The 26,179-nt window shown below is 38.1% G+C and overlaps 1 protein-coding gene across 2 annotated transcripts; it reads left to right on the forward strand.

Moving 5' to 3' along the window:
- Window positions 1-152: 152 nt before the first annotated feature.
- LOC145784286 (uncharacterized) lies at window positions 153-14,633 on the forward strand. 2 transcript variants are annotated; one of them, XM_082596078.1, is made up of 6 exons: window positions 153-214; window positions 5,797-5,943; window positions 6,389-6,478; window positions 7,775-8,485; window positions 9,848-11,086; window positions 11,168-14,633. In XM_082596078.1, exons 2-6 carry the CDS (start codon window positions 5,808-5,810, stop codon window positions 12,214-12,216), a joined length of 3,225 nt encoding a protein of 1,074 aa, XP_082452204.1. In that variant the 5' UTR covers window positions 153-214; window positions 5,797-5,807; the 3' UTR covers window positions 12,217-14,633. The 2 variants fall into 2 exon arrangements, with proteins under 2 accessions (XP_082452204.1, XP_082452203.1); XM_082596077.1 differs by lacking the exon at window positions 153-214 and adding an exon at window positions 3,232-3,365.
- The last annotated feature ends 11,546 nt before the right edge of the window (window positions 14,634-26,179 follow it).

A 26,179-nucleotide genomic window follows, 5' to 3' on the forward strand; every position in this document is an offset into this window, starting at 1 on the left:
ATTAAAATAACTTTAATTGAGATTACAATAACTTTAAAGTTGTATTATCATCTTTTTTAACTTAAATAACATCAAAAATAACCTTGCCTTTAAGGAAATTTTGTATGACTTCCGATTGAGAAAAAAGGGATTTTTCAGGACAAAAATGGAAACTGAAGAGGATTTATCAATTGTCAGAAGTGGAAGCACTGTGACGGTGGTCTTTTGGATTAAGGTTAAAGTTAGGGTTTGGGTTTGCATGTGCACTTATTTTGTGGTGGCCCATAAAGATTCAATAATTAATTCAAGTAGAAAATTATAAAATGTTTGCGAAAACTCTGATCAGCGATATTGGCTTTGTTCTATTTTTTTCTCAATCTTTTGAGGGGACAAAGTGTTCAGGAAACGTAATAACTTGCATCCAATTAATCCATTCACTAGGTGCTGTTGAATATAGAGCAGTCCTTAAAGTGTGTTCCTCAAGCGCACATCTCGAGAGTTAAACCAGCGTGCCTTGATCTTGAGGCTGGTGCATAAGCACAGAGCTAAGGGGCAGACAAATGCATCCCTGAAAACAAAATTGGGCAACACTAAAAGGCAGAAATGCGGAAACGCAGAAATAAGCGCGGAAAACTGCCAACAGCTCAAGAGAAGACATTTTGTAAAGTTGAAACGATAGTAAAGTACAAAGTAGAAGTTAAACAACGATTTAAATTTATTATGAGAAACAACACTTTCAAATGCGTCACATTAGGTTGGCTTTTGAGTAAGCAAAAAATTCAACCAAATTAAATTTATATACAATTACAAAATCTCATATCATATTTGCTTTTTGTCATAAAGTATATTCACAAAATTGTCATTTAGGACTGCATTCTTATTTTTTAGAAGCAAAATGCAAATGTTGCAACATTTCATTCTTTCATGATGGAGTTATCGCTATGTTAAACAATATGGACGCCAAGATCGCATTTCCTCGTTTCTACATCGGTGTTAAAGCGCTACTTCTGCGGACAATACGCCATTTCATGCCCGGCTTATTTCCGCATTTCCACCTTTTAGTGTTGCCCAACAAAATTTCAGATCACAAAGTGAAAAAATACAAAAAAAATTGCAAGGACTACTGAAGGAGTTCCAAGATAGATTTATGGTTTGCAGGAGCTAAAGCTATGCTTTAAATTTAATGTAAATTTCTTTAGTTATTGTGGTCAGTGATGGCTGTCCAGTTTGCCAACCGTTTGTAACAAGTGTCATGTCTGCTATAGAAATGGCACTGACCAAAATGCAAGAAGATCTGGTTCTAAAAAATTCAGTCAATTCTACTCTGCAATTGAGTTTTGAAGACAGGTTACAGATCCTGTGCTGTTACTAGGCATAACACCTGCAACCTGCATGCATTAAGCAACGACTGGTCTCTACGTGATTAAGCATTTAAGCAACCTTTCTTTTTGTTTGATGTAGCATAGTTAACTAGGCCGAATGCTAGGATAGCTGGTCCATGTATTCTTCCCCAGGAGACAGCATTGGTCCAAGAGGAGATACTGTCAGTAAGATCTCTTTATCTAGAAGTGCCGCTGATTGAAAATCACACAATGGAAGCTCACACATGGAAAGCTCAAAATCACACACATAGAAGCTCCATTCCATTAGCTCCCAGTATAAACAAGCTGATGGTATAAACAGAAAAAATACTCGACAATTTGTACAAATATCCAAGGGAGGGTGATGTGCTGAGTGTGTTCTAGGCATGAGTTTCATTTTTCCAATCATGCGTCTTGGCATGACACGTTGACACAATGGAGTTTAAATAATCTTTGTCTTTAAATTCTAATGAAAACAACTTCAGACTTCAGTTAAAATTCTTGTCATGATGGCATTTTGGGCATACCTGATCTAATCTGTTTATAGAATATGTATATATATATGTGTAGCACGTAATAGTATGTATAGATATATATTTTATGAATTAATGCTATTAATACAAAAAAAGTGCTCAATGCCAAGTAAAAAATTAAAGCAGAGCGCATTACATCAAATTCAGTTATTGCTCTTTACTTTTTAACGGCCTGCTTCCCCATATAAGGATCAGCAGAATGTACTGATTCAAATACAGGGTGACCCAAAAAGATTCGTACCCATGAAAATTTCAATTGTGACTTTGATTGAAAAGCTTTTTATTTCAAATTACAACCACACATTATTCAGTTTATGGAAGACCATTGACCAGAGTTTTAGCTTTTTCTGTCAATTTTTAGTCAATTTATGGCTTTACCAAGATGTGTTCCAAATGTGAAAAAATCGAATAAAACATGGGTTCGAATCTTTTTGGGTCACCCTGTATGATGCTTTCTGCCCCGATAGCTCATTTGGTTAGCGCGTGACTTAGTAAACAAAGAAGCTTCAAGATCAAGCGGCGCAGGTTCGACTCTCAGGGTGTGCGCTTGAGCAACGCATTCTAAGAACTGCTCTCCATTGAGCGACACCTAATGGATGGAACAATTCCTCGGCAACAACACTTCAACAATCAGAAAACTTTACTCTGTCAATATCGGTAACCGGCCCTGCCTCAAAAGCCCCCATAAGTAGGTTTCAAGTGGGTTTGACGCAGGGCCGGTTACCGATATTGACAGAGTAAAGTTTTCTGATTGTTGAAGTGTTGTTGCCGAGGAATTGTTCCATCCATTAGGTGTCGCTGAATGGAGAGCAGTTCTTAGAATGCGTTGCTCAAGCGCACACCCTAAGAGTCGAACCTGCGCCGCTTGATCTTGAAGATTCTTTGTTTACAAAGTCACGTGCTAACCAAATGAGCTATCGGGGCAGAAAGCATCATACAGGGTGACCCAAAAAGATTCGAACCCATGTTTTATTCGATTTTTTCACATTTGGAACACATCTTGGGAAAGCCATAAATTGACTAAAAATTGACAGAAAAAGCTAAAACTCTGGTCAATGGTCTTCCCTAAACTGAATAATGTGTGGTTGTAATTTGAAATAAAAAGCTTTTCAATCAAAGTCACAATTGAAATTTTCATGGGTACGAATCTTTTTGGGTCACCCGTGTAGAATCTTCAGAAATAGAATATATATAATTAAGTTAAAAAAAAGTACTTTCTGGTGGTCCTAATAAGGTAAAACAGGTTGTTAAGGTTTTTAGTGAGGAGTAACTGAATTTGATATATATATATTATTTTATAATGATTTTATTTATTTTATATTGTTTTATGTATTTATAAATCATTTTTGTTGAACTAGCTTGGTTTAAGTGTATTTTGAAAGTATTTTTATCATGAATGTTGAGGTAATCTTTGATGGAAATTATGAAGATGAAGGCCTGGTTGAGAAAGTAAATATTGTTAAAACCAAAATCAAACGCATTGTAGAATCAGGTGAGAACATTGTTGCTAACATCTGTTGCACATGTTGTGTGACGGTCAGTTCTGATATAAGCATCTTTTGTTTTTTTTAGCTTATTTGACACTTAGGTCATACTCCACAGTAGGGTGGCTCATTTTTGAACTTTTTTTTTAAATTCTCTTGGGGTAGTGGGGAAATGGTGCCAATGAGTGCGAAAACGCTCATGAAAAAATTTGAGATTCGTAAAAAATTGTCTTCAGCCTCCTCATAGGGCCCAAAAATCGAAAAATGGGGTCAAAAACGCATTTTTTTCAAATATATTTTTAGTTTGGGTAGGTACAATATTGTTTAGATATATCTAATTTGCTTAAGAAAAAAAATTGGAGTCGTTTGAACTATTCCTTCAGCTTCTTCACAGCTTATGAAAATTTCGATTTTGCGGAAAATTTCGCATGTTTGCGGGTGGTAACATGATACATAATTACGTTAGACATTTTGCCAGCTATGAAACGTCATTGTATTCCTCTTTATAGACTTGCCCTGAGCTGTTGCGTCATTTTTTAATGAAATTGAATTAGTTTGGTAGGAAAAAGTGACGTTTTCTATTTGAATTTACGTCACTGACGAAGTTTGTAGTTATGTAACCACAAACAAAAATGCAAAATTTTCAGCAAAATGAAAATTTTCAGAAGCTGTGAGGAAGCTGAAGGAATAGTTCAAATGACTCCAATTTTTTTTCTTAGGCAAATTAGATATATCTAAACAATATTGTATCTACCCAAACTAAAAATATTTTTGAAAAAAATTGCGTTTTTGACCCCAGTTTTCGATTTTTGGGCCCCATGAGGACTGAGGAGGCTGAAGACAATTTGTTACGAATCTCAAATTTTGTCATGAGCGTTTTCTCACTCATTGGCGCCATTTCCCCATTACCCCGAGAGAATTTAAAAAAAAAGTTCAAAAACGAGCCACCCTCCTCCACAGTTCACAATTGATGCACTTGAATTTACATTGTAAGTGCTTTTATATGTGCTATTTTGTATATTCCTGAGATATGATGCTCAATGCAGCAAGCACAGCCAAAACAGTTACAGTAAAAACTGATATGGGCAAGTTCTGCATTATCTATCTAAAGTTTCATGGTGCAGTAGAAAACAGTTATCAAGTGCAAAACTTATTCAAATACAATATATTAATATTTTATAAATAGTAATATAATATATATTTATTTTTGTGGTTGTTTTGTTGTTTCCCTGTCAGCAACAGAGTGGTGCATCACAGAAGTATAATAGCCTGCTGACATGTTGCGTCTTTGATAGAGATGCGAGTTGTTTTTTGTGCTCGTTTAAAAAAAAAAAATGAAAAAACCGATTGTTTTTTCCACCGACAATTTGTCTACAATTTAAATGTTGGAACAAAATTTGTACTTTTGCTTCTCTGAAATATTTCTTCTAAAATAATCAAGACATCAATAAGTTACCAAACTAAAACTTTCAACACTAAATGTTTTATTATAATTTTCTTTTGATTTTACCAAGGATTCATGAGGAGCTGAGGACACGCTGTGTGGTAAAATAATAAAAAAAATGTAGAGATACCACATTAAATTGGCAAAGATAATAAATTTAAATTGAAAGAACTTGAATTTCCCAATTTAGTGTGGTACTCTGTATGTTATTTTTTATTTATTTTATTGATAAGTTAACTTGTATGTCAACTAGACTGCAAATTTACCAATGGGACTTTAAAGAACATCATAATACTCTATATAAATGGCTCATCATTATAAGCTATATATGCAATAAAAAAAATGACAGGATTGAAATAAACAAACTAATCGCTGTCAATTCTTGCTACAAATCGGCTGCCGAGAAACATAATAAAAATAAATTAAGTAACAAGGAAGGTTGACTGTTAACATGGTTAATGGTCACCACTGGTACTGAACAATGAACCTTTGAAGTTAGATGGTGTATTGATGCCACTTGCTGAGCATCCTGCCTCACTTCTGACTTACAGAACTTAGTCAAAACTGCAGCAAACTCATGCATAATAAGTTATTCTGCAGTTATAATTTAACACTTTTGCAGTTCTTTGTTTTGATAAATGAAAAACAGTTGTTACTTGAAAAAAATGTATGAAACGATTGGAAATAGTATAAAAAACAAATCAAACGGATAAGCAACAACAAACAAATAATTAAAACAACAATAATAAAAAGTTTTTAACCATCTCTAATTTTTGATAACAAACATTTTCTGAACCACCTTCTTGCAACCACTATATAGCTCATGACCCCAAATAGGCTCTCTGGCATGAAAATAGATTTATTTATATCGAAAAACATGTAACCGAGTCAGTATTGTTGTGTGTTTGAAAGCTGTCAGAAAACATTTCTTTTGTAATATATCAATTGATACATATGTCAATTTTTTATTGTGTATAAATTTTTTCATTTATTAGATTGTGATGTGATGAAAATCGAACCTTGGAACAGCGTTAAAGTGACATTTAGCATCCCAAGGGAAGCTGTCATGAAGTTAAAGCAACTTGCTGTGAGTGATAGCAACCAGTTGAAGGAACTTGGAATTTTATCTGTTCACATTGAAGGTAGCATTGTTCGTGATTTTTTTTTGGAATATCATAAGATCACTTTACATTTGGTCTATCATAGTTCTGTTCACTTTATTTTGTTCTGTTAGCGAATAAACAAAAGCACGAGTTTTGTGTAGGCAAGAACTTTGAAATAAGAACTCTACAAACCATAGCAGAAGTTCTTCAGTTCTGTTTTGTTTGTACAATTATTCCAGCCCAAACTAATCCAAGCATCGCCAACTTTTCCATGTTACAGACTGGTTTAAAGATGTTCATCATTTTATGCAATTCAATGTTGTTGACGGTAAATTTATAACAATTTTGTCCAAAATATTAAACAGAAAACGTTTTTTTTACATTTTGCTTTTAAATTTTAAAAGAATGCTCATGATGGACTAGAAGACTTTAAGGATCATCACAATTGTATGTTTCAGACAGTTTTTAACTAATTTTGCTACAGGTGAGGATCTTATAAAACTTTCTATTGATGCTGGAGAAGGAAATTCCCAGGAGCTTGTTTTGCAACAGCAACCAACCATCCAACAACAGGGTAATAATATACAGACAGGGTGTTGTGGAAATATACTTAGCGGTGTATATATTAGGTATCAGTTTGACCGCCACCAAAAATTTACCCCATTGTCGCGTATGAGTGATCACAAATTTGTCGGCCTAAAATGCCTCATGTATAAATGCCACCTTAATGATCTTCACATGAACGTTGTACAAATAGCAATTATTTCTCTTTTCAAAAATGTAAAAAGAAAGATTTATATAGTCATATTTGTTAATTCTTGACCTTGACAAAATTATCTGCCTTTTTTTTCATACTTGATACTGTTCAAGTTTGACAGCAAAAAGTCTATATATATGTATACAAACCATACTTTTTGATACCATGTATTTTTGTATATTTTTCTTCTCCATTGCATCATCTTTCATTTAAAAGATCAACAACCATCAACAAAGCCACTGTTTGCGAGATATTGTGCGTTTTAAACTTGCTGGTGGTCAAAGGGTTAAAAATTAAGGAATTAGATATGCAAAATATTAATAAACTAACCTTGTTGTGGTCAGCTTTAAATTCCGAATAAATTAATATTAAAGGCACACTAGGAAAATTTCAATTTAAGAAATCTTTTAATTTTTCAAGGTTTGTAAAAACAGGTGTTTGTAGTTGAAAATTTACAATTCAATTCATTTTTGTGAAAGAATGTCATTGTAAATAAAACTGTATTTCAAAGTGCGAAAGAATAAATCGTTTGCTATGTAGTTTAGTTTGTTTTGTCTTATTTTCGCAAATGCAATTGTTTGGTTTTGATCCACAGTAGGCTAGTAACTTGAATATCGAATGTATATTTAAATACTGCTAGTCAACTGCAGCAATATAAAAAGTATTCATGGTAATTATTCATCAGAAACGATTTCATACATTCAAGGCTTTCAGAATGAGCTTTTAAAAAACAAAAAATTATTGGGTGAATGAAAAAGCAAATGAAGTGCCATAGTTACAGTATATACATATTTGTTGTTTATGATATAATAAACTTTCACATCACATTGATCTAGTTTTGCTCTTACGATAATTGAACCTAGTTTTTCAAACCTTTGACATACTGTAGAGTAGGCCAAATCATTGAATAATAAAGCATGGTTACTATTCGTTGTTTGCACTTCAGTGCTCTCAAGCAAAAGAAAACGTAAAGGCAAAAATAAAAGTTTGTAAGGAGTTTATATGAACTTGTGAAGTTTGCACATATATATTTTCAGTTATGAATAAAATTTGCTTTACAAATTCTTTGCCCTATTTTCTATAATTTTAAAATCAAACCAATTATATTTTTAGGTGCACCGACAATGCATGACCCATTGTTTGACCCGTCGATGATGAACATGACCCAGCCTGTTAGTGGCCCTCAGATTTTTCAACCAGTTGCTTCTGCCCCGAAGAAGCGTAGTCGACGTTCCAAAGATAAAAGCAACAAAACGAGCAAAGCTAGCCAAGTTAAGCCGTCATTACCTGCTAGACCGGCTGACCAGTTTGCAAGGCCAGCATCTCTTTCTACTAATGATACGATGAACCCAAACCACAATCCTCCATTTAACATAACACAACTATCTCCAAGCGTGGAGCAGATAGTTTCCGAAGCTTGGAACCAAGAAATGCACCACCAAAACCCTGAAGAAGACATTATGGGAGTTCAATTACAAAGCTTGTTGTCTGGGACGAATGTGACCACTGGTTCAACTCAAATGAATCCCAATTCAACCTCTACGTTTGACCCACATCAGCAACCCCAACAGATGGTACCAAAGCATATGCAGCCTGGTATAAGCCCAAATCATCAACCCCTTACTTTTGCTCCTTCTAACATGATGATGCAAATGCGACCAGATTTGCAAAAACAACAGAGTGTTCCAAGCAGTTTTGCTCCTGACAAAATGTCAACAGATCAAAAAGTATTTGCTCCTCAAACGGGACCTTCTATTGTTGAAACCATGAGCCAGTTATCACAAGATCACCAAGCTCATGTCAGCCAAACAATGCCCCACACAGGTCAGTGCTATCATCATTTCAAATGCATAATAATTCTTAACATTTTATGCATAATCTTACGAGCGATTAATTCTTTTGAGTAATCTTTTAGAGGTCAACTTTTTTTGAGCATCTACAGTATTAAATGTATGGTAACAAACGTGAATCTTTAGTGTCGCAACATAATAGAAGTGCATTTAGTCACATTCCTTAGTACTGTGATCTGAAATTTATCAAAGTTACAGCATACACTAAACTCTCATCAACAGTATCTGCACTGCGGTTTTAGGTAACTGTTCGGCGCAGCTGTTAAGCGCTATTTTCACCATGACCTTTTTACAGTGTTGAGGGTTTAATAGGGTGGGTTATGCTCAATTTCATGTTGAGTTGTTATTACACTACAGTCTATGTTATACAATTTTGGTAAAGAGGTGACTTTCTTCAACCATAAACAGATGAAACCAAGCAACCACACGGCATTTAACATAATATATTAAACTGAACATAAACTATCTACGAACGTTTTCGGCCATACACACGTTAGCCCTTTTCAAGTAACGAAAAAATAACTGATTTTACATCTACATTGAAATAAATGCCGTTTCATTCTTATGCATTTCGTTTTCAATTTAGTGTGAAGATCAGTTATTTATTTCAATGTAGATGTAAAATCAGTTATTTTTTCGTTACTTGAAAAGGGCTAACATGTCACATGTGTATGGCCGAAAACGTTCGTAGATAGTTTATGTTCAGTCTATGTTATGTTAATAAAACAATAAAAAAGCACTTTTAAATCCTGGATTGCATATTCGCTCTCTAGCCTGACAGTCGGTTAAGGTTGTCTAGTGCACTTGAAACTAAGAAACACAGACGGATCAACAGACAAAAATTTGCTATCTGTATACTGCGGGTGTACGACATTCTGATGCGGCCGACCTGTCGCAGAGATCTCACTGCAGGGTACAGTTCACCGTAAGACTACTTGACGCAAAGTTCTATTTTATCCATTGAGCAATGAGCATATCTTATCTTGTGCAGATACTTTCGTTTATTAACGTTTAATTCCTATCACAGTTTTTCTCTACACAATTGCCGTGATGCAAAACTTATCCAATACGTATATTTGAAACGGGAAAACATAAGCTACGCACACCCAAAAAGGCTATATCATCAACACATTATATTGTAGTTAATTTGATTGTACTGTAAATTGAAAATGGCAAATTTATTTATTGTAGGGTAGCTGTAGGTAGCAAGCATGATCTCAAGTCAATAGAAACTATTATTAACTTTTATGATAGTTTTGAGATGAATTGACTATTCGTTTAATTTTGTGACATTTTCAAATATTTTCTCAAAGTTTTAACTAGTATTAACTTGTAGGGATCGTGGATCAAGTTACCAGCCAACCTTCACCCATGAATAATATGCAAGGAAATTTTCGAGCAAACAATCTTCAACAGGGAAACAGTAATCTCCACCAAAACATACAGCCGGGCAACTGGCCGCCAACCTCAATGATCCAGCAGCAACAAAACACTTACAAGCCAGCGAATAATCATCTCCCAACTGGCAATTTTCCGATGCAAAACAACTCAGATATGCCACCTGGAACTCCTGGTATGCAGGGTACGATGCCATCACCTGGGTCCAGTGTTCATTCTGGACAATTTCCATTTTCTTTTCCTGATTCCACTAAAGGACAGATTGGAGACATGCGACCCGACAAATTTGCTGCCATGGGACAAGGCATGTCTATGGACAGCCCACTGCTTGTCAACTTATTACAAAACGAGGCTTCGGCAGGTATGGGAGTTCTCCCAAATCCTCCTCAAGCCCAATTTTCCTCGGCAGCTCCCCCCACTCCTGCTGCTGCAAATGAAAAGCCGAAACGGAAAAAGCCTGCGAGAAAAAAGAAGCCTAAATCTTCAACAATCACCACCCCGACGGGTTCAAATCCTATTCAAGCATTCGGTGGAATGTATGGCATGCAAGGGCAGTTTATGGGCCAACGCTTTGCACAACCTGATATGTCAGGCCAAGAGCAACTGATGCAGCATTCAAACCCCATGATGAAAATGAATCAAGATCCTAAAGTTCCAGTCATTGAAACGATCAGTCGAAGTGATGTCGGTGCGCAGGCTATTCCATTTTCCGGAAACATGGCGATATCTTCCGCCAACGGAAATGTGAGGCCCACCGGTGAACAGTTGCCCATGTTTCGGAGACACAATTCAATGCCTGTAACTGGTAACCCCGGTTTTGCACCAGGATTTGACGCCAGTAAGGCAAATGTCTTTCAACACAAACAAGCAGCGGCAAATATGTCTCAACAACAGCAGCAGATGTTTATGAATCAAATGTCTGGTCAATACCAGCCTCAGTTTGACCCGAACCACGTTCCCAGGCCAATGATGATGCAACAAATGCAACTTCAGCAAATGATGCAGCAACAGCAGCAACAACCCCCAGGTTCTGCCAACAAAAATCCAGGTCAATTTCAACAACCATTCCATCACGTCATGTCTCAGGGACCAATGATGCAACATGGCCCCAGTCGCCCCCAGCAGCAGTTCCAAGTTGGTCCTGACAACCTCGGTGGTCAGCAGATGCCCAACCCAGGTATGCCTCAAGGACAAGCATTCATAAGTAATTATCAAAAACCAAGTAACTTAAACAATAACAATAGTCGCAATTTTCCAGACGCTTTCCAGCAACCGAACGTTGATATGAAGCATCCTCCTGGTCTTCCGACCTTACCACCAGGACAACCACGACCCATGCAGCATCATCGTCCCAGCCTTATGCAGAGTGGGAGGAAGAGGCGAAGAACAAGCTCCATTGGAAGACTGCCTTCTGGAAGCATGTCTATCATGTTGAAGAGTACGTGCTCTTCCAGCCAAACTAGTAGAGTAACCTCAGCAAGGTTTCCGACTCTTCCTCCTGCAGCTTCCCAACAGTCCCGTCCAAGGAGCTCAGTTTCATCTTTAAAATCTCCTGGGTCTTCTGCAGAATCAATGTCTTTTGGAAGTCCAAGTCCTAAACTGGGGCATCCCAATACCCCTTCTCCTCATTTGCAAAACTCCCAAATGATTCGATCTCCATCTCCGCTGACTTCTCATGGAAGCAGGAGTGGGACACCGAAACCTCATCAAGTGGGAAGAACAAATTCTTCCAAACCGTCTTCTCTTTCAAGACGACCTTCGGTGGATCAATATGGAGTGGGCAGTCCTGCGCCAGGAGCAGTGAATAAAGGGTTTGGGAACACAGCCCCCTTGCCTGTTAATTCTGTTTCAAGTGTACCAGGTGGATTATCAGGCTCAATTAATTTTAAACCTCCAGAAGCCACTAACAAATTGGAAGAACGTCTTTCTCCTGCTGAAGTTTCCCGTTTGCAGCCCGGTGGGTGGCTGACATACCCCACTTCAGGAATGCCGCCATTCCCCTGGCAGCAAGGCCAGATGCCATCGAACCAATATCCACGAGTGCTCCCTCACTCCGTTCACGGGGTGCCACTGAACCCAAGCGGTGCAAAACCTAGACTTCCTCAAGGACAACCCCAAGTAACTGAGCAACAGAGTTTGCCGCAAGCTGCACAGAAAAGCGAAATGGCGACAACTCCACCGAAATGCAGCGAACCTGTCAAAGCAAGCGATTCCTCAGTCACGTTATCTGCCACTACAAAGACCGATACCGCTGTCGTTTCCGCTTCTATCAAAACGGAAGCTTCCATTAGCAAAGCATCCGGCTAATGTGCTCACTGCTCAGCCACTACTCAGACAGTAAAATCCGTCGTTTACATTGATTCAACGTCTGCTTACGTAAAATGTACAAATGACGGATTGTGCTTTCTGGGCAGCAGTCATAGTTTCAATCAGCCGACTTTCCTACCTTATGACTGCGCCACGATAATTCGATGAAATACAACATTATATTGTGTAACTTTTTAATCAAATTTCACCAATACGGTGTTGCCACATCATCATTTTTGTTTTTAACTTCAATGACAGATATTTTGAGCAACCGACTTGTTCCGATGAAATATTTTGCGTTTATCCGATGTATGTTTTGCCGATGAGAATACCTTCGTTTTTCACTTGTTATTTTGCTTATGGCCCAGACAGCCAATCCGTCATTTTTACATTCAAAATTTTTAAATTAAAAATTTACAATTTTTAATATCAAAAAACACTGATTTGCTGTCTGGTTCTTGATTTTCTTTCCGTTTTTAGTGTATTCTCCCCGTCTTTAAGTGTTGATTTACTGCCTCCCATTTTCTGCTGTGGGGTTTGCATTGCACGAAGCACCGCCCAACCATAAAATTGCTCCTTTTTTACATTTATTCAACATGTGCAGACCTTGAATCAATACAATGAAATGACTGATTTGTTGGCTTAGTTGATGCTTGCAGAAATTCTAACTCCTGGCAAAACCCCTAGCTTTTACATTAGTTCAACGTTTGCAGTCGTTGAATTGTTGTAAAGAGCAAATTTGCCAGCTGGGAATCAGGCACAGGGTTTCCAGTTTTCCTGATATTCGAGAACGTCGCTTTATTATCAGACGCCTCGCTTATGTGGGTGGTATCATGCAGGGAATTAACAACAATCGATCCTGAGTCAAAATCTTGTTTCTTTTGTACGCGTACATCATACTTTGATGAATATAAACAGACAGCTTTGATGAGCGTGCATGATCCATGGATTTATTTTAAACTTTCACCCTTTTCGGCCCAAGAGAGTAGCGAGTGATTTGTGGCAGTGTTTTGCTTGAATACCACGTTGGTAACCTTGGTGTCGCGCGACGGTGTTTGATAGAAAGTCGGCCAGCTCAACGCCTGAAAATCAATACTTGGCGCACCTTTTCAAACCTTTTTCGTTTCACAAATGACGTCACTTAGTTTAAAGGTGACGTCATCATGGTCACGTCATGACGTGTGTTTAGGCTTATGTTATCTGTTTAACAGTGGTACCCCCAACCTTTGTGCTGTCACGGACTCCTTTCAAATAATTACCAAGCCTATCCCAGCCAGTGGAAATGACGTATTTCGTTGTCTGGGTAGGGACAGTTGGCAGTGATGTACGCGCATACAAAAAATATTGACGCCGTCAGCGTAAACGCAAACTTTCGAAAAGCCATACGCCGTATGCGTCAACGTAACTTGTAAAAAAAATTGGCGGCGTCAGCGCATACACTAGCGTAATCTCATTTTGTCTGCTAGGTGCCAATCATTCACACGGTATAAACCACTCGAAACAAACAAGTTTTATTTTGAATTTCCACGAAGAAACACAAGCATCTGAAAGTGTTCATCTGACACTTCGCTGCGTTTTGGTTACAATATGTTTTTGCCCATTGAAAACATTCTTTCAAGTGCAGCGCTGAAAGGTATTGGCGTGTTGTAGCGAAAAAAGACATTAAAAAGTATGCGTTGACGCTATACGCTAAACCGCGAAAACTTTACGGCGTAGCCTCAAGCAACAACCATCCAAAAAAATGTGGCCGTTAGCGTAAACAAAAAAGTCTACGGCGTAGAATTTGCGGCGTATACGTACATCTCTTGACAGTTGGACAACTAAGCGTTACTGTCACAATCAATGTGCGAGGTCTTGCGACGGGCTGCTTGTATCTCGATCGAGCGTGCTGTTTTGATTGTAAAACTCTTATGCTATAGGTTATCATCGGTCATTATCCTGAAGTAACCTCTGATTACGAAATTTGTGTTATGTAACGTGTATTCTAGGTCTTTCGATTGCTACGTGCAGTTCCAGAGTTTTCTTTAAACTTGCTTGTTTATGCCGCTCAATGCTACGTGACAGAACGATGAGTTCGTGTGATGCAACATTACGTAACCTTCTCGAAATTACTAGACCGAACAAACCTTTTATAAATAGTGGTGTAATTTGTGTGATTATGGGAGTTGTATGATTATTGAGTTGATTATGTGATTATGGGAGTTGTGTTATGAGTTGTGGATTGGTAGTTGATGCAGAAATTATTGTTGATTGAGAGTTGAAGTAATCGAATACAAGTAGATGAGAATTGATGCTGATATAATTTCTGATCGAAATTAGAGTTATTTGAGAAGCCGTTCGTTAAAGTCCTTCAAGAAGTTAGATTATCATTCCACTAGTAGAATTATTCGACATTTAATTGACTGCTTTTCGGTTTGACCCATTAAACTACGTCATTGAACCTTTTCAAGTCTTTTTCCTGGTAAGAGATAGAAAGAAATCGTGACATTTTGGGGGCTCGTCCGGGAATAAACCGAAGAATACCGAAGGATTTATTGAAAGAACAATAAATTAACAACAAGATGGCGGATACTGTCAAACATGAGATGATTGAAGACTTAGGGAGCATGGCTGAACGAATGGGGCTGACTGGTAATGAGAAGTCTCAGTTTGTGATGGAAGAGTATCACAAGATAATGGACCAAAAAGCTCAGCGAGAAGCTGACGAAAGAGAAGATAGAAGAGCTGCTCGTGAAATAAGGAAAGCAGAACTTGAAGCTGAAGAAAATCGAGCACAACGAGAAGCTGAGGAGAAGCGGGCGCAGCGCGAAGCAGAAGCCGAAGAGAATCGGGCGCAACGCGAAGCAGAAGAAAGAAGAGCGCAATATGAATTGGAAAAGTTAAAACTTGAATTAGAAAGACAAAAGCTGGACATTGGTGAGCGATCTAATTCTACTAATGATAATGCTCGAGATGTTATTGTGGCGCAAGTTAGACGTCCAGATTTGCCATCATTTGTTGAAGAAAAAGATGAGTTGGATAGTTATTTGTTAAGATTTGAAAGATATGCTACAATAGCCAAATTAGAGAAGGCGACGTGGGCTACCCAGCTAAGCATGTTATTATCGGGACAAGCTCTTGATGTATATTCAAGACTTTCGCAAGAAGAGGCCATGAACTACGAAAGATTGAAGTTAGCTCTGTTAAAGCGATACAATTTCACCGAGCATGGATACCGTCAAAGATTCCGTGAGGCAAAGCCTGAACGACACGAAAGCCCAGGTCAATTTATTGAACGTTTAAGAAACCTTTTGTTAAAATGGTTTGAACTTTCGGGGGCCGAACAATCATTGGACGGATTGGCAAACCTTATAGTTAAGGAACAATTCACAGATTCATGTTCAAAAGATCTGTCTGTTTATTTAATGGAGAGAAGTCCAAGGACTCTAGAAGACATAGCCAGTGTGGCAGAACAGTACTTAGTTGCTCATGATGAGAAGTTGTCGACTGAAGAAACGTTGTCATGCGATAATGACGAGGAGCAAACAAATAATTTTGAAGGAGGTGCTGTTCCAAGAGATGTGCGTTGTTTTAATTGTAATGGCTTAGGTCATAAGGCTGTTAACTGCCGGAGAAAGACTAATAGAAATCATCAGGAGTCGAGGAAGTGGTGCAATCGTTGCAATAGGCAAGGACACGAAGCGAAGGAATGCAAGGACAAGTCGTTTTCTCTTTCCAATCAGTTTGGAAAAGATAAAGACACGGACGTTTATCGAGGTGGTTGTGCGTTAATGATTCCTGAACCCACGCTTGGGGAGGAGAGACCGGATGAAGATGATTGCGAAAAAATAATACCTGAAGATTACCTGCCAGTAGTGGATGGAAAAGTTGGAAACAAAAAGGTAAAAGTTTTACGTGATTCTGGTTCCACGGATATAATGGTGAGGAGAGATTTGGTTAAAGACAGTCAGTTAACGGGAAAAACTGAAATTGTGATGTCGATAAATAACACTTCAATCCAAGGACCGTTAGCGAAGATATATATCGAAACTCCGTATTGTAGTGGGACTGTGAAAGCGTTATGTTTACAAAACTCTTTAGTTGATCTTATAATCGGAAATGTGATTGAGAGAAATTCTGAAGTTACTTGTTATTCTTGTGGCAAGAATGGTCACTTTGCTCGAGATTGTTCTGCAGATAACCAGCGACGATCTTACGGTCATGGATACAATGAGCGCGAAGAACCGAGGAGAAGAGGCAGGAGACGACCATTTGGAGTTTGCTATAGATGCGGTAGATGCGGACACTTCGACAGGGAGTGCGTTGCTGACGGCGGACATTCGGAAAACAGACGTTGCCGTGACAACCACTGCTACCGATGTGGGGAGATTGGACACATAGCCAGGAGCTGCTCTTTTGATGAAAAGGCTTGCTACAACTGTCACAGAGAAGGTCATCTCGCCAAGGACTGTCCGGAGAGGAAGTGTTTCCGATGTAGGAAGATGGGTCATCTTGCTCGCCAGTGCACTGAAGTCATTGAGGACGATGGAAACTTTCACAGTAAACGTAATTATTGTTTTGAGAAAAGCTGTCGTTGGTAGATCATGCAACGATGGACTAATGAGAACTGTTTTATTGAGTAATTAATTGTTTTGTGGTATGTTTTGTATTGATTGTGTTGTTATATTGTTTGCAACAATATTCTAAGGGGGGGCGTATGTCACAATCAATGTGCGAGGTCTTGCGACGGGCTGCTTGTATTTCGATCGAGCGTGCTGTTTTGATTGTAAAACTCTTATGCTATAGGTTATCATCGGTCATTATCCTGAAGTAACCTCTGATTACGAAATTTGTGTTATGTAACGTGTATTCTAGGTCTTTCGATTGCTACGTGCAGTTCCAGAGTTTTCTTTAAACTTGCTTGTTTATGCCGCTCAATGCTACGTGACCGAACGATGAGATCGTGTGATGCAACATTACGTAACCTTCTCGAAGTTACTAAACCGAACAAACCTTTTATAAATAGTGGTGTAATTTGTGTGATTATGCGAGTTGTATGATTATTGAGTTGATTATGTGATTATGGGAGTTGTGTTATGAGTTGTGGATTGGTAGTTGATGCAGAAATTATTGTTGATTGAGAGTTGAAGTAATCGAATACAAGTAGATGAGAATTGATGCTGATATAATTTCTGATCGAAATTAGAGTTATTTGAGAAGCCGTTCGTTAAAGTCCTTCAAGAAGTTAGATTATCATTCCACTAGTAGAATTATTCGACATTTAATTGACTGCTTTTCGGTTTGACCCATTAAACTACGTCATTGAACCTTTCCAAGTCTTTTTCCTGGTAAGAGATAGAAAGAAATCGTGACAGTTACCAAGAGTGAATTCGTGCATGAATTCTTAGCGATATCTTCTAAACTCATCCCATTAAATAAATTTCCACGGACCTCAGGTTGGTGACCATTGACCTGCTAAGTTTCAACGTATGGAGCCCCACATCGGCAGTACAGAGTAAGCTACATAGACAATCGTACAACCGAGAGTTTGTAGCAGGGAGGTTAGTAGGGGAGATGGGCCCTGATCACATTGTCTGTGCAAATGTATTTTTTATGCAAATTGGACTTGCTATGGAAGGTTGTTCTCCCTCAATCCTGAGCATAAAAGGACTCGAACCAAGCAACCATCGCGTTGTGGAGTCCATTGAAACTCTGGAAAAGTTTTTTTTTGCATTTTAACGAGTTGTTACATGAGGCTCACTTGATGTTATGTACGTTTTATGCACATCGGTTTAACATAAACCTACGTAAACAAAGCTTTTTACTCTTGTGAATACAGCGTTGAAAACCCAACTACCAAACCAGTCCATTTTTACATCGATTCAACGTCAGCAGCGATTAAATCAATGTAAAAAAGACTGGTGTTTGAGTGAAGGCTTTCATAATCAAATGTTTGGTTTTTGTCAGTTTTAAGATAATGGAATTTTGTATTTTTATATTGAATTTGCATCAATCTTTCAAATGATTTATTTACTCAAGATTGAATTTTTTTTATTCGATGAATCATATTAAAAGTATAGGCTAGCAATCGGTAGACACTTTGCTTTCGAATTCCATGCATGCGCAGCCGTTTCAAGTCCTGGGAAGTCTGTAGTCAGGCTAAGGTAGACCTATACGACTTCTGTATTTTAGATCCATGGTGCTTGCAACGTATCTATTTGAGAACCTAAGTCAACATCAAATTTGCAATGAACTAAACAAGATGGCTACGTCTCAACTCAAGATCACGCGGCGCTAGTTCGACTCTCGGGGTGTGCGCTTAAAGCAACGCACTTTCAGGATTGCTCTCATTCAGCGGCACCTAGTGAATGGAATAATTCTCCGGCAACAAGACTTCACTCTGCCAATCTCGGTAACCGGCCCTGTGTCAAGAGCGCGAAACTACCAGGAATAACCAATCAAGGCTTTGTCAGTCCGAGGATAAAGATTCAAAAACCAACCATCCCTATGGCATTTGCCACTGGCTACCACACGTAGGCCAAGATTGAATGGCGCTTGTTCGGCTCTTGGGGTGCGTGCTGAGCAATGCACATCACGACTGCTCTCCATTTAGTGGCACCTAGTGGATGGAATAATTTAAAGACAGCAACACTCCATCAAGTGGAAACTTTCCTCTACCAATCTCGGTGACCGGCCCTGCGTCAGTAGTTCAAAGCCTTTACAAGTATGTGAAACTGCCAGGATGAAGCTCTCAAAAATCGTCTTTTGTCCAAGGATCAAATCAGTCAACCAATATCACGATAATTTTAGGTCTATATTTATTTTGAAAATGTTACTAAAACTCAAATGTTTATAAGAGTAATTTTACAATAAGTTTATTGTTTCAAAACAAATAGGATGCGTAGTGTGATAAAATGTTTAAAATAAAGTAGACCGTATTACACCAAATCATCAAATTTAATTTTATTAATAAGCTTTCGCCACACTTGTGTGGCGAAAGTAGGCTATATTGTGTTTTTTTAATTTAAAAAATCAACTTTTGCAGATTAGGAATTTGCAGGCTTGACTGGACTATTTCAAGATCTGGCCGTATCGTTGGAAGCTAGTTGTTCCTCTGCCTGGGCTAATGTCCCTCCTATGGCAATCTCATAAACAGGCAACAAATTCAAAAAAACCTGTAGAGGCCAACTGCTTTGAAAATATCCCTGTCAGAAAGGATCTCTTTGCGTAAAATCGATTCTTTTTTACACGTCTGCAGTAGGGTTATGAGTCTTATGACCAGGAATTTTTTTTGCCTGTAGCAGGAATCAATGAACATTTTGATATAAATTTTGAAAATTATAATTATTTTGTTCAAATCGTAAAAAATGTCCCGCACAAACTGACTTTAATTTTTGACATTGGTCCAAATGTAAAAAAAAAATTACAATTCAAAACTTATTCTTTGCTACAAACTTAATGTTCAAATATTTGTTCTTTTTGCATTTCTGGTAAAGTTCTTCCATCAATTTGACTCCCCTTTATGCAATTATGTTAGTGCATAGGACATCTACAACGGACTTATCCAAATTCCAATGGGTTTTAAGGCTCCAGGACATTCGAGCTTAAAGATAGCATGAAATAATCTTTTGTATATTCCATCTTTAAACCTTTGGTTCGAAAACCAGGCTTCCTGCCACGCATTTGCGATGAATGAGCATGATATCTCCAGAATTACTGTCCATCTAGGCATGAGGAAGTAGGCAATCATAGCATAAATGTCTCTTGAATTCCATCTAGCATTGTGTAGAGATGGAAGTTTATGCCATTTGATTAGTGGAAATTTACCATTTTCTTTGAAGAAGCGGAATGCTCTGCACAACTCAAAGAGAAACTTAAAATCATCCCTCCATTCTGGGTTTTCAACCATTTCCATCTCAATTTCTGGCATGTAGGACTGCTGCAAGTTTTCGTAGTGTTTCACCACATTGTCTAAAATTTGTTTTTGAGAGTTGGTTTTGTTGAAGACGTTGGATTGAAGAGCTCTAATAGTAATACATGCTGACTCTATCAAGAATATGATGTTGGCAACCAATATACTGTGGTTTATAAATACCCTTGCTGATATATTGCATTTTCAGTCATAACGTTCAGTGAAATAGAACGTTTTCAAGCGAGCTTTGAATTCATTTAAATTTTCAGCTTCTTTTACACAAATAGGCAAACAATTCCAGCAACTGGCAACAACAACTGGGAAGGCGCGATTTCCATTATTGTGTCTTACATGAAGGGTTGCACAGAGCAATTGATGTTGAGAACGCAAACTTCTGGCAGGTTTATAATGAACAAACAAAGTGTCCAGATAGTTTAGAGCAAAACCACGGAAAACTTTATAAATTAATAGACATATTTTGAAGCGAATACGATACAATACTGGAAGCCAATGCAGGGATGTTAGTATAGGAGTGATATGCTCATGTTTACGTGTTAAAGTAATTAGCTGAGCGGCAGCATTCTGAAATCTTTGAAGACGCAAAATAGTACAATGTGGAATGTTATTTACAATGAATTTGAATAATCAAGCCTGGATGTTACAAGATGTTGTAATTATTAAGTATTAACAGATGTTGTGTCCAGGGCCGGATTTAGCTGATGGGGGGCCCGGGGCACTTTTAGATCGGGGGCCCCCGTGCAAAAAAATGTTTCGCACCTACGGCGAGAAAAACCACCTCTACATCTACAGTAGCATCAGTCCAGTACTGCACAGCATTTTGCAGAAACTTTAAAGGCCAAAAGGAAAAAAATAACACAAAATCACATTTTTTCCACATAGGGGGGCCCTTCAAAAGTCGGGGGGCCCGGGGCAACTGCCCCCTCTGCCCCCCCTGAATCCGGGCCTGGTTGTGTCACATATGATCATTTTCAAATTTTTTCATGCATCATATTCATCTAATAGGTTTTCTAGACTGCTGAAAATATCTAGAGCTGTTCCATTTTCGCATTTTAGAACACCCAGTTTAGTTTGATTTCTCTTGATGGACTTTTCAAGCATACTACCTGATATTCATGTTTGCCAATCTTTTTTCCTTCAAAGGGTAAACAGAAATTATTCTCCTCTTTCATAATTGATTTTAATTTTAGCTTTGCATTGTTGCCATCTCTTATAACTGCTCTCCAAACACCAGATTGTGATGGTGTGGGAACACTGATTCCATCATCAGCCAGGCTAGCACAGACAACTACTGCTTTGTTGGTTGAAAGAGAATTACGTATAACCAATTTTGATGCATGCGATGTAGAAAATTGCAATACTGGTTTTGACTGGGTAATATTGTCACTGTATTCTGCCATAGTAGGCCTACTGTCTGCATCACTTGTACAACTCTCGACATCACTTGTACAACTCTCGACATCACTTGATGTCGTCTCACCTTCTTCATTTGGTGTGACATAATGTGAAGCCACATTGGTACTGGTATGTGAAGCACTTGATGTTCGCACTTTCTTGGAAGGGTGGATTGACGATTTTGGAGCAGTTTAGTTGGTTGTATAGCCAATTTTTTCTTTAGATTTAATTTGTACGTTATATAGTTTTTTGTCTTCTTGGCACAGCCACTTTCAGGGGCGCCGGAAGCGGGGGGGCAGAGGGGGCGATCGCCCCCTGCCCTCAAATTTTCTCTTTATGGGGGAGCAAGGGGTGGCAATGGTGCCCTTTTAAAGTCATGTGAGCTACTGCACATATTTTTCAATATAACAATTTCTGCTATTCGCTTTTAGCCCAATTACAATCTTTCATTGTTTCCTCAAAAATAATTAATATATATTACCCCACCTATTCACACACAAAATTCTATATCGCAGTAGATTACATGATGCCCTTTCGTGCCATTCTTATTTGTATACCGGTATGTAGTTCTTGTATCATGACGGTAGGCTACTCGAGAATGAGCTATTGTGTAGGTCACAAACATAATTTATTGAAATTCTACACTCCCATGCTTCTTCAATGACGGTTTTGTCACAACTATGTTTGATGTTACAACCAGCTGTAAAAATCAAACGCCAATGATTCGAGGCACCACTATAAGGACCGTTTTGCATTGCATAGGACCAAAGTTTGGGCCGGATGGTCGGGATATTGTTGATGGCTGACTTATGAGAAAAGAAAATGTTCCTCGTGGTCTTGGTTTTAGTTAGAAAAAAGATATGAGGGATACAGAATTGTAGGAAAGTTAAGGAATGGTAGCCTACAAACGTCTTAGCATAGCAAAGAGTGTGAGAACCTTATAGAAGTTAAAATTTTTTAGAAGGAAAAGTGTAAGTAAGCCGTTATGGTATAGGGTCAAATTAGGAAAGGTGAATGCTGAACGCAGTTTTAGCACCATAAGGCGAGTAAAAATGTGCATTCGTACCACAATGACAGACAACAATTTAAATAACTGAATGTTTGCGACTATTCACAAACAGGTGATGGACACCATTTACTTAGAAGCTGTTGCAAATGAGCTCATTCGAGCCACCGACGCCCGTAAGATGCACTTTGGATTGGTTTGATATTTGTCTATATACTGTATACAAATTATCCCTAGACACATTTTATACTTTGCAGCAGATTGTGACGCTGTGAACGTGAAATTTATCTTTCGTTTCTAGCCTGCTTGTTCAAGCTATGTCAATATGTTTCATTCATTTATCTTCATCTGTCTCGCATTTCAATTTACATGGCTAATTGGGGAAAAACGATTAACTAACTGCCCAGCATTACCTTAAAACTTAAAAAAGTGCCTTTTTTTCATAATCCTGCCCCCCCCCCAGTCAAAAATCGTTCCGGCGCCCCTGGCCACTCTCCTTCTATCTTGGTAATGTCAAACAGGTTTTCTGTTTCATCTTTAAATGAATCCATTTTTGTTTTTCTATTTTTCTTCTGCTTCTCCATCAATTTCAGTAGCTTTGAGATTATTGTTTGCTTTGTCACCGCTGGAAAGTTCAATTTTGCCCAGAGAATAATTAATTCATCAGCTATTAGACTCGTTCTTGTAGTCTTGTCCTTAGCTTGGTCCAAAAGTGAGTGGTATCGCCCGATAATGTCTTTCTTTTTGGGAATACGAACATAATTAATCAGGGTTTCAATCATTGGCATGTTTCTTCTTCTTGTTGACTTACAGCAAGATTTTTCGTCCAGGTTACCACGTTCTTCTCAACACATTCATTTGACTTGTGGTAAGCCATGATATGAATAATTTAATCTGTGCAATCACAATTTACCAAAAAAAAATTTCAAATCTTCGCAATTGAAATTGTGTCATGCAAATTCAAATTAGTCGATATATACATTATATAGTCTATAACTCTATATCTACAAAAAAAGCCCATCCTTCATACATTGAAAACTGGAAAAATTTGGTGCGGGAGATTTTTGTTTAAACGGTCTTAACTTTTGTGAGTTTTCAAATCAGGACATAAAAGTTCATCATTTGTGACCACAGGACACACAAAATTTTGATTTTTTTTTTTCAAGTCATAACCCTAGTCTGCAGACGTTGAATGTATGTGCATAAGAACTGATTTGCTGTCTGGATGATTTTTTTTTACATTTTGGACTAGGTCTATGCAATAGGCCTAAAAGTTTCGGCTAGAAACAAAATAAGCTTTCGTGTGGACTGTGTGTAGAGCGAACAGTTTAAAGTGCCCCTGACAGGTGGGATCCAAGTACAGTAACTTTTTAAAGCATTTCCTAGCGCAGAATTACACTCAGCGAACTTTTTAATCTTAACCTCGTAGCTCGACTGGTTAGGGCGTAATTTAATCAAACGACTGCTCCGCAGCGCCACCACAGGCGAAACTCCATATTTCACTGCTCTGGGACGACTTTGGTGGTATTACGTCATCCTAAGTGGACGTCGTTAGCAACAGATGAAACAAACGCTTCCTAGATGTAATTGGTGGATCACAGTTTGGTCGGAGTTGGTACAAGCGGTTGCTTTTTTCGAAGATTTATTGTTTTTTACAGTTTAATAAAACTGTACTGGATACGTTCCTACAAAACCTAAAATATACTTTAAGTAAAAAATGAAGAAATCGTACGAATCATCATTCATATTTAATTCATCATCACTATTCAAAAATAAATAAAAGTTCTCTCTCTTTCTCATAATGTGCCTTCAGTTGGCCATTGAAATCCTGTGTAACGGCCATCTGGATCTGGAAAATTGTTTCGGATTCGCCAAACAATGCATGACGGCATCGATTGTTGCTTCCGAGAGCATCACCTTGTAGTATACACTCCAACACATGCCTGTAGGCATTTTTACTTTAGTGGTATTAACAAAATCATCTTCAGTGAAGTGAACATATACGACTAGTTTTGTACGGCCCATCCCACTTTCGAACACTTGAAGAAAACTTTGATCATTTTCTTCTCAGTACCTTGTTTTGTGGGAAAGTGGGAAAAGAAAGCACACGGTCTTTGTCACTGACAATGTCACATAAACAGCAATTTGTAGGCATTGCTTCAACCATAAATCAAAGGTGCTGTTTGTGCCTACTGTTGTTACACTGCAAATGGCTATAGCCAGATTAGGACAAATAAAAAGTATGAAAATTGTAGCCCTATGAAACTGCAGTTTCAATTGAATTGAGATGCTGTTTGATAAAAGTAAACTCAACCTATTTGATCGAAACCTGATAGTAATAATAAGTTCACTTTTTCATTTCGGTAATTCTTAATTTGCGCATGCTTTAGATCAACAGAGCCCCACACATTCACGTTTTGCAGTAGCCGTACCATACTTTACCAAGTCATCACAGAGAAAGAATGTATCCTTCCCGCTTACTGTGACGTCACGGCGGTGTTGCCGTTTTTATTTTCGCAATTGAATGAGTGCCAGATTCGCCGATGTCAACGAAAGTTTGCAAGCGTGTAACTTAGTAGCCTGTTGATGTTTTTTACGATTTGCTGGTGAGAAAAGTTTGTTAGTGTCATCTTTTTGGTATCTTAGGTAAATTTAGCGAATTTATTTTTCTGTCAGAGGCACTTTAACATCATCAATGCCAACATTTTTCTCTGCCAAATACTATAGGCTACACAAAGCTGAACGTTATTCTAATCTTTAGTTTGGGACAGAAGCATCAAATTAAAACATTGAACTCAACAAATGAAGTGGTCTATTAATTCAAGTAGGCAACACAACTACAATGAAAATCCTTCTGGATATGGTTATCGAGGCTAACACTACCTTTGATTGCCGCAGAAATAACTGTACAGTACCATATCTACAAGCAACGCATTTAACTACAAAGTCAACAAGTCCTTTTCTTAAACAAGGACACTTCTGTCACAGCCCCTTGAAAACAGACTTTTCTGAAACAAGCTGTGCTGTAGGTTAAAGGTTACTTTGATAATAGAGATTCAATTTACTTTAAAATAAAATCCGATTGAAAATATAAGTAAGAAAACTGAAAATGCAAAAAAGAGGACATTTGAGCATTTTTAAGTATCCTCGGAGGCAGGGCCGGATTTAGCTGATGGGGGGCCCGGGGCACTTTTAGATCGGGGGGCCCCCGTGCAAAAAAATTTTTCGCGCCTACGGCGCGTAAACACTATCTCTACGTCTACAGTAGCATCAGTCCAGTACTGCACAGCATTTTGCAGAAACTTTAAAGGTCAAAAGGAATAAAATAACACAAAATCACATTTTTTTCCACATAGGGGGGCCCTTCAAAAATCGGGGGGCCCGGGGCAACTGCCCCCTCTGCCCCCCCCTAAATCCGGGCCTGCTCGGAGGACAGTTTATTTTGTATGAGAAAAAAAGAGAAATCTTCCTAAAAGAGAACATATGGCAGCCCTAAATTTTATCCAGCAATAATTTGAGTTACAAAAACGAAAAGATTTTTGACTGTTCATTTATTACAGTAAAATATTGAGCTAACGGAGCGCAGAAATTAAACCTTGCCGTGGGCACAAAATAGCCTTGCACCGGCCCTGCGCTACCCTAATGTATCTTAT

This window comes from Aplidium turbinatum, chromosome 15 (genome assembly GCF_918807975.1).
Source record: "Aplidium turbinatum chromosome 15, kaAplTurb1.1, whole genome shotgun sequence".
Lineage (NCBI taxonomy): Eukaryota > Metazoa > Chordata > Ascidiacea > Aplousobranchia > Polyclinidae > Aplidium > Aplidium turbinatum.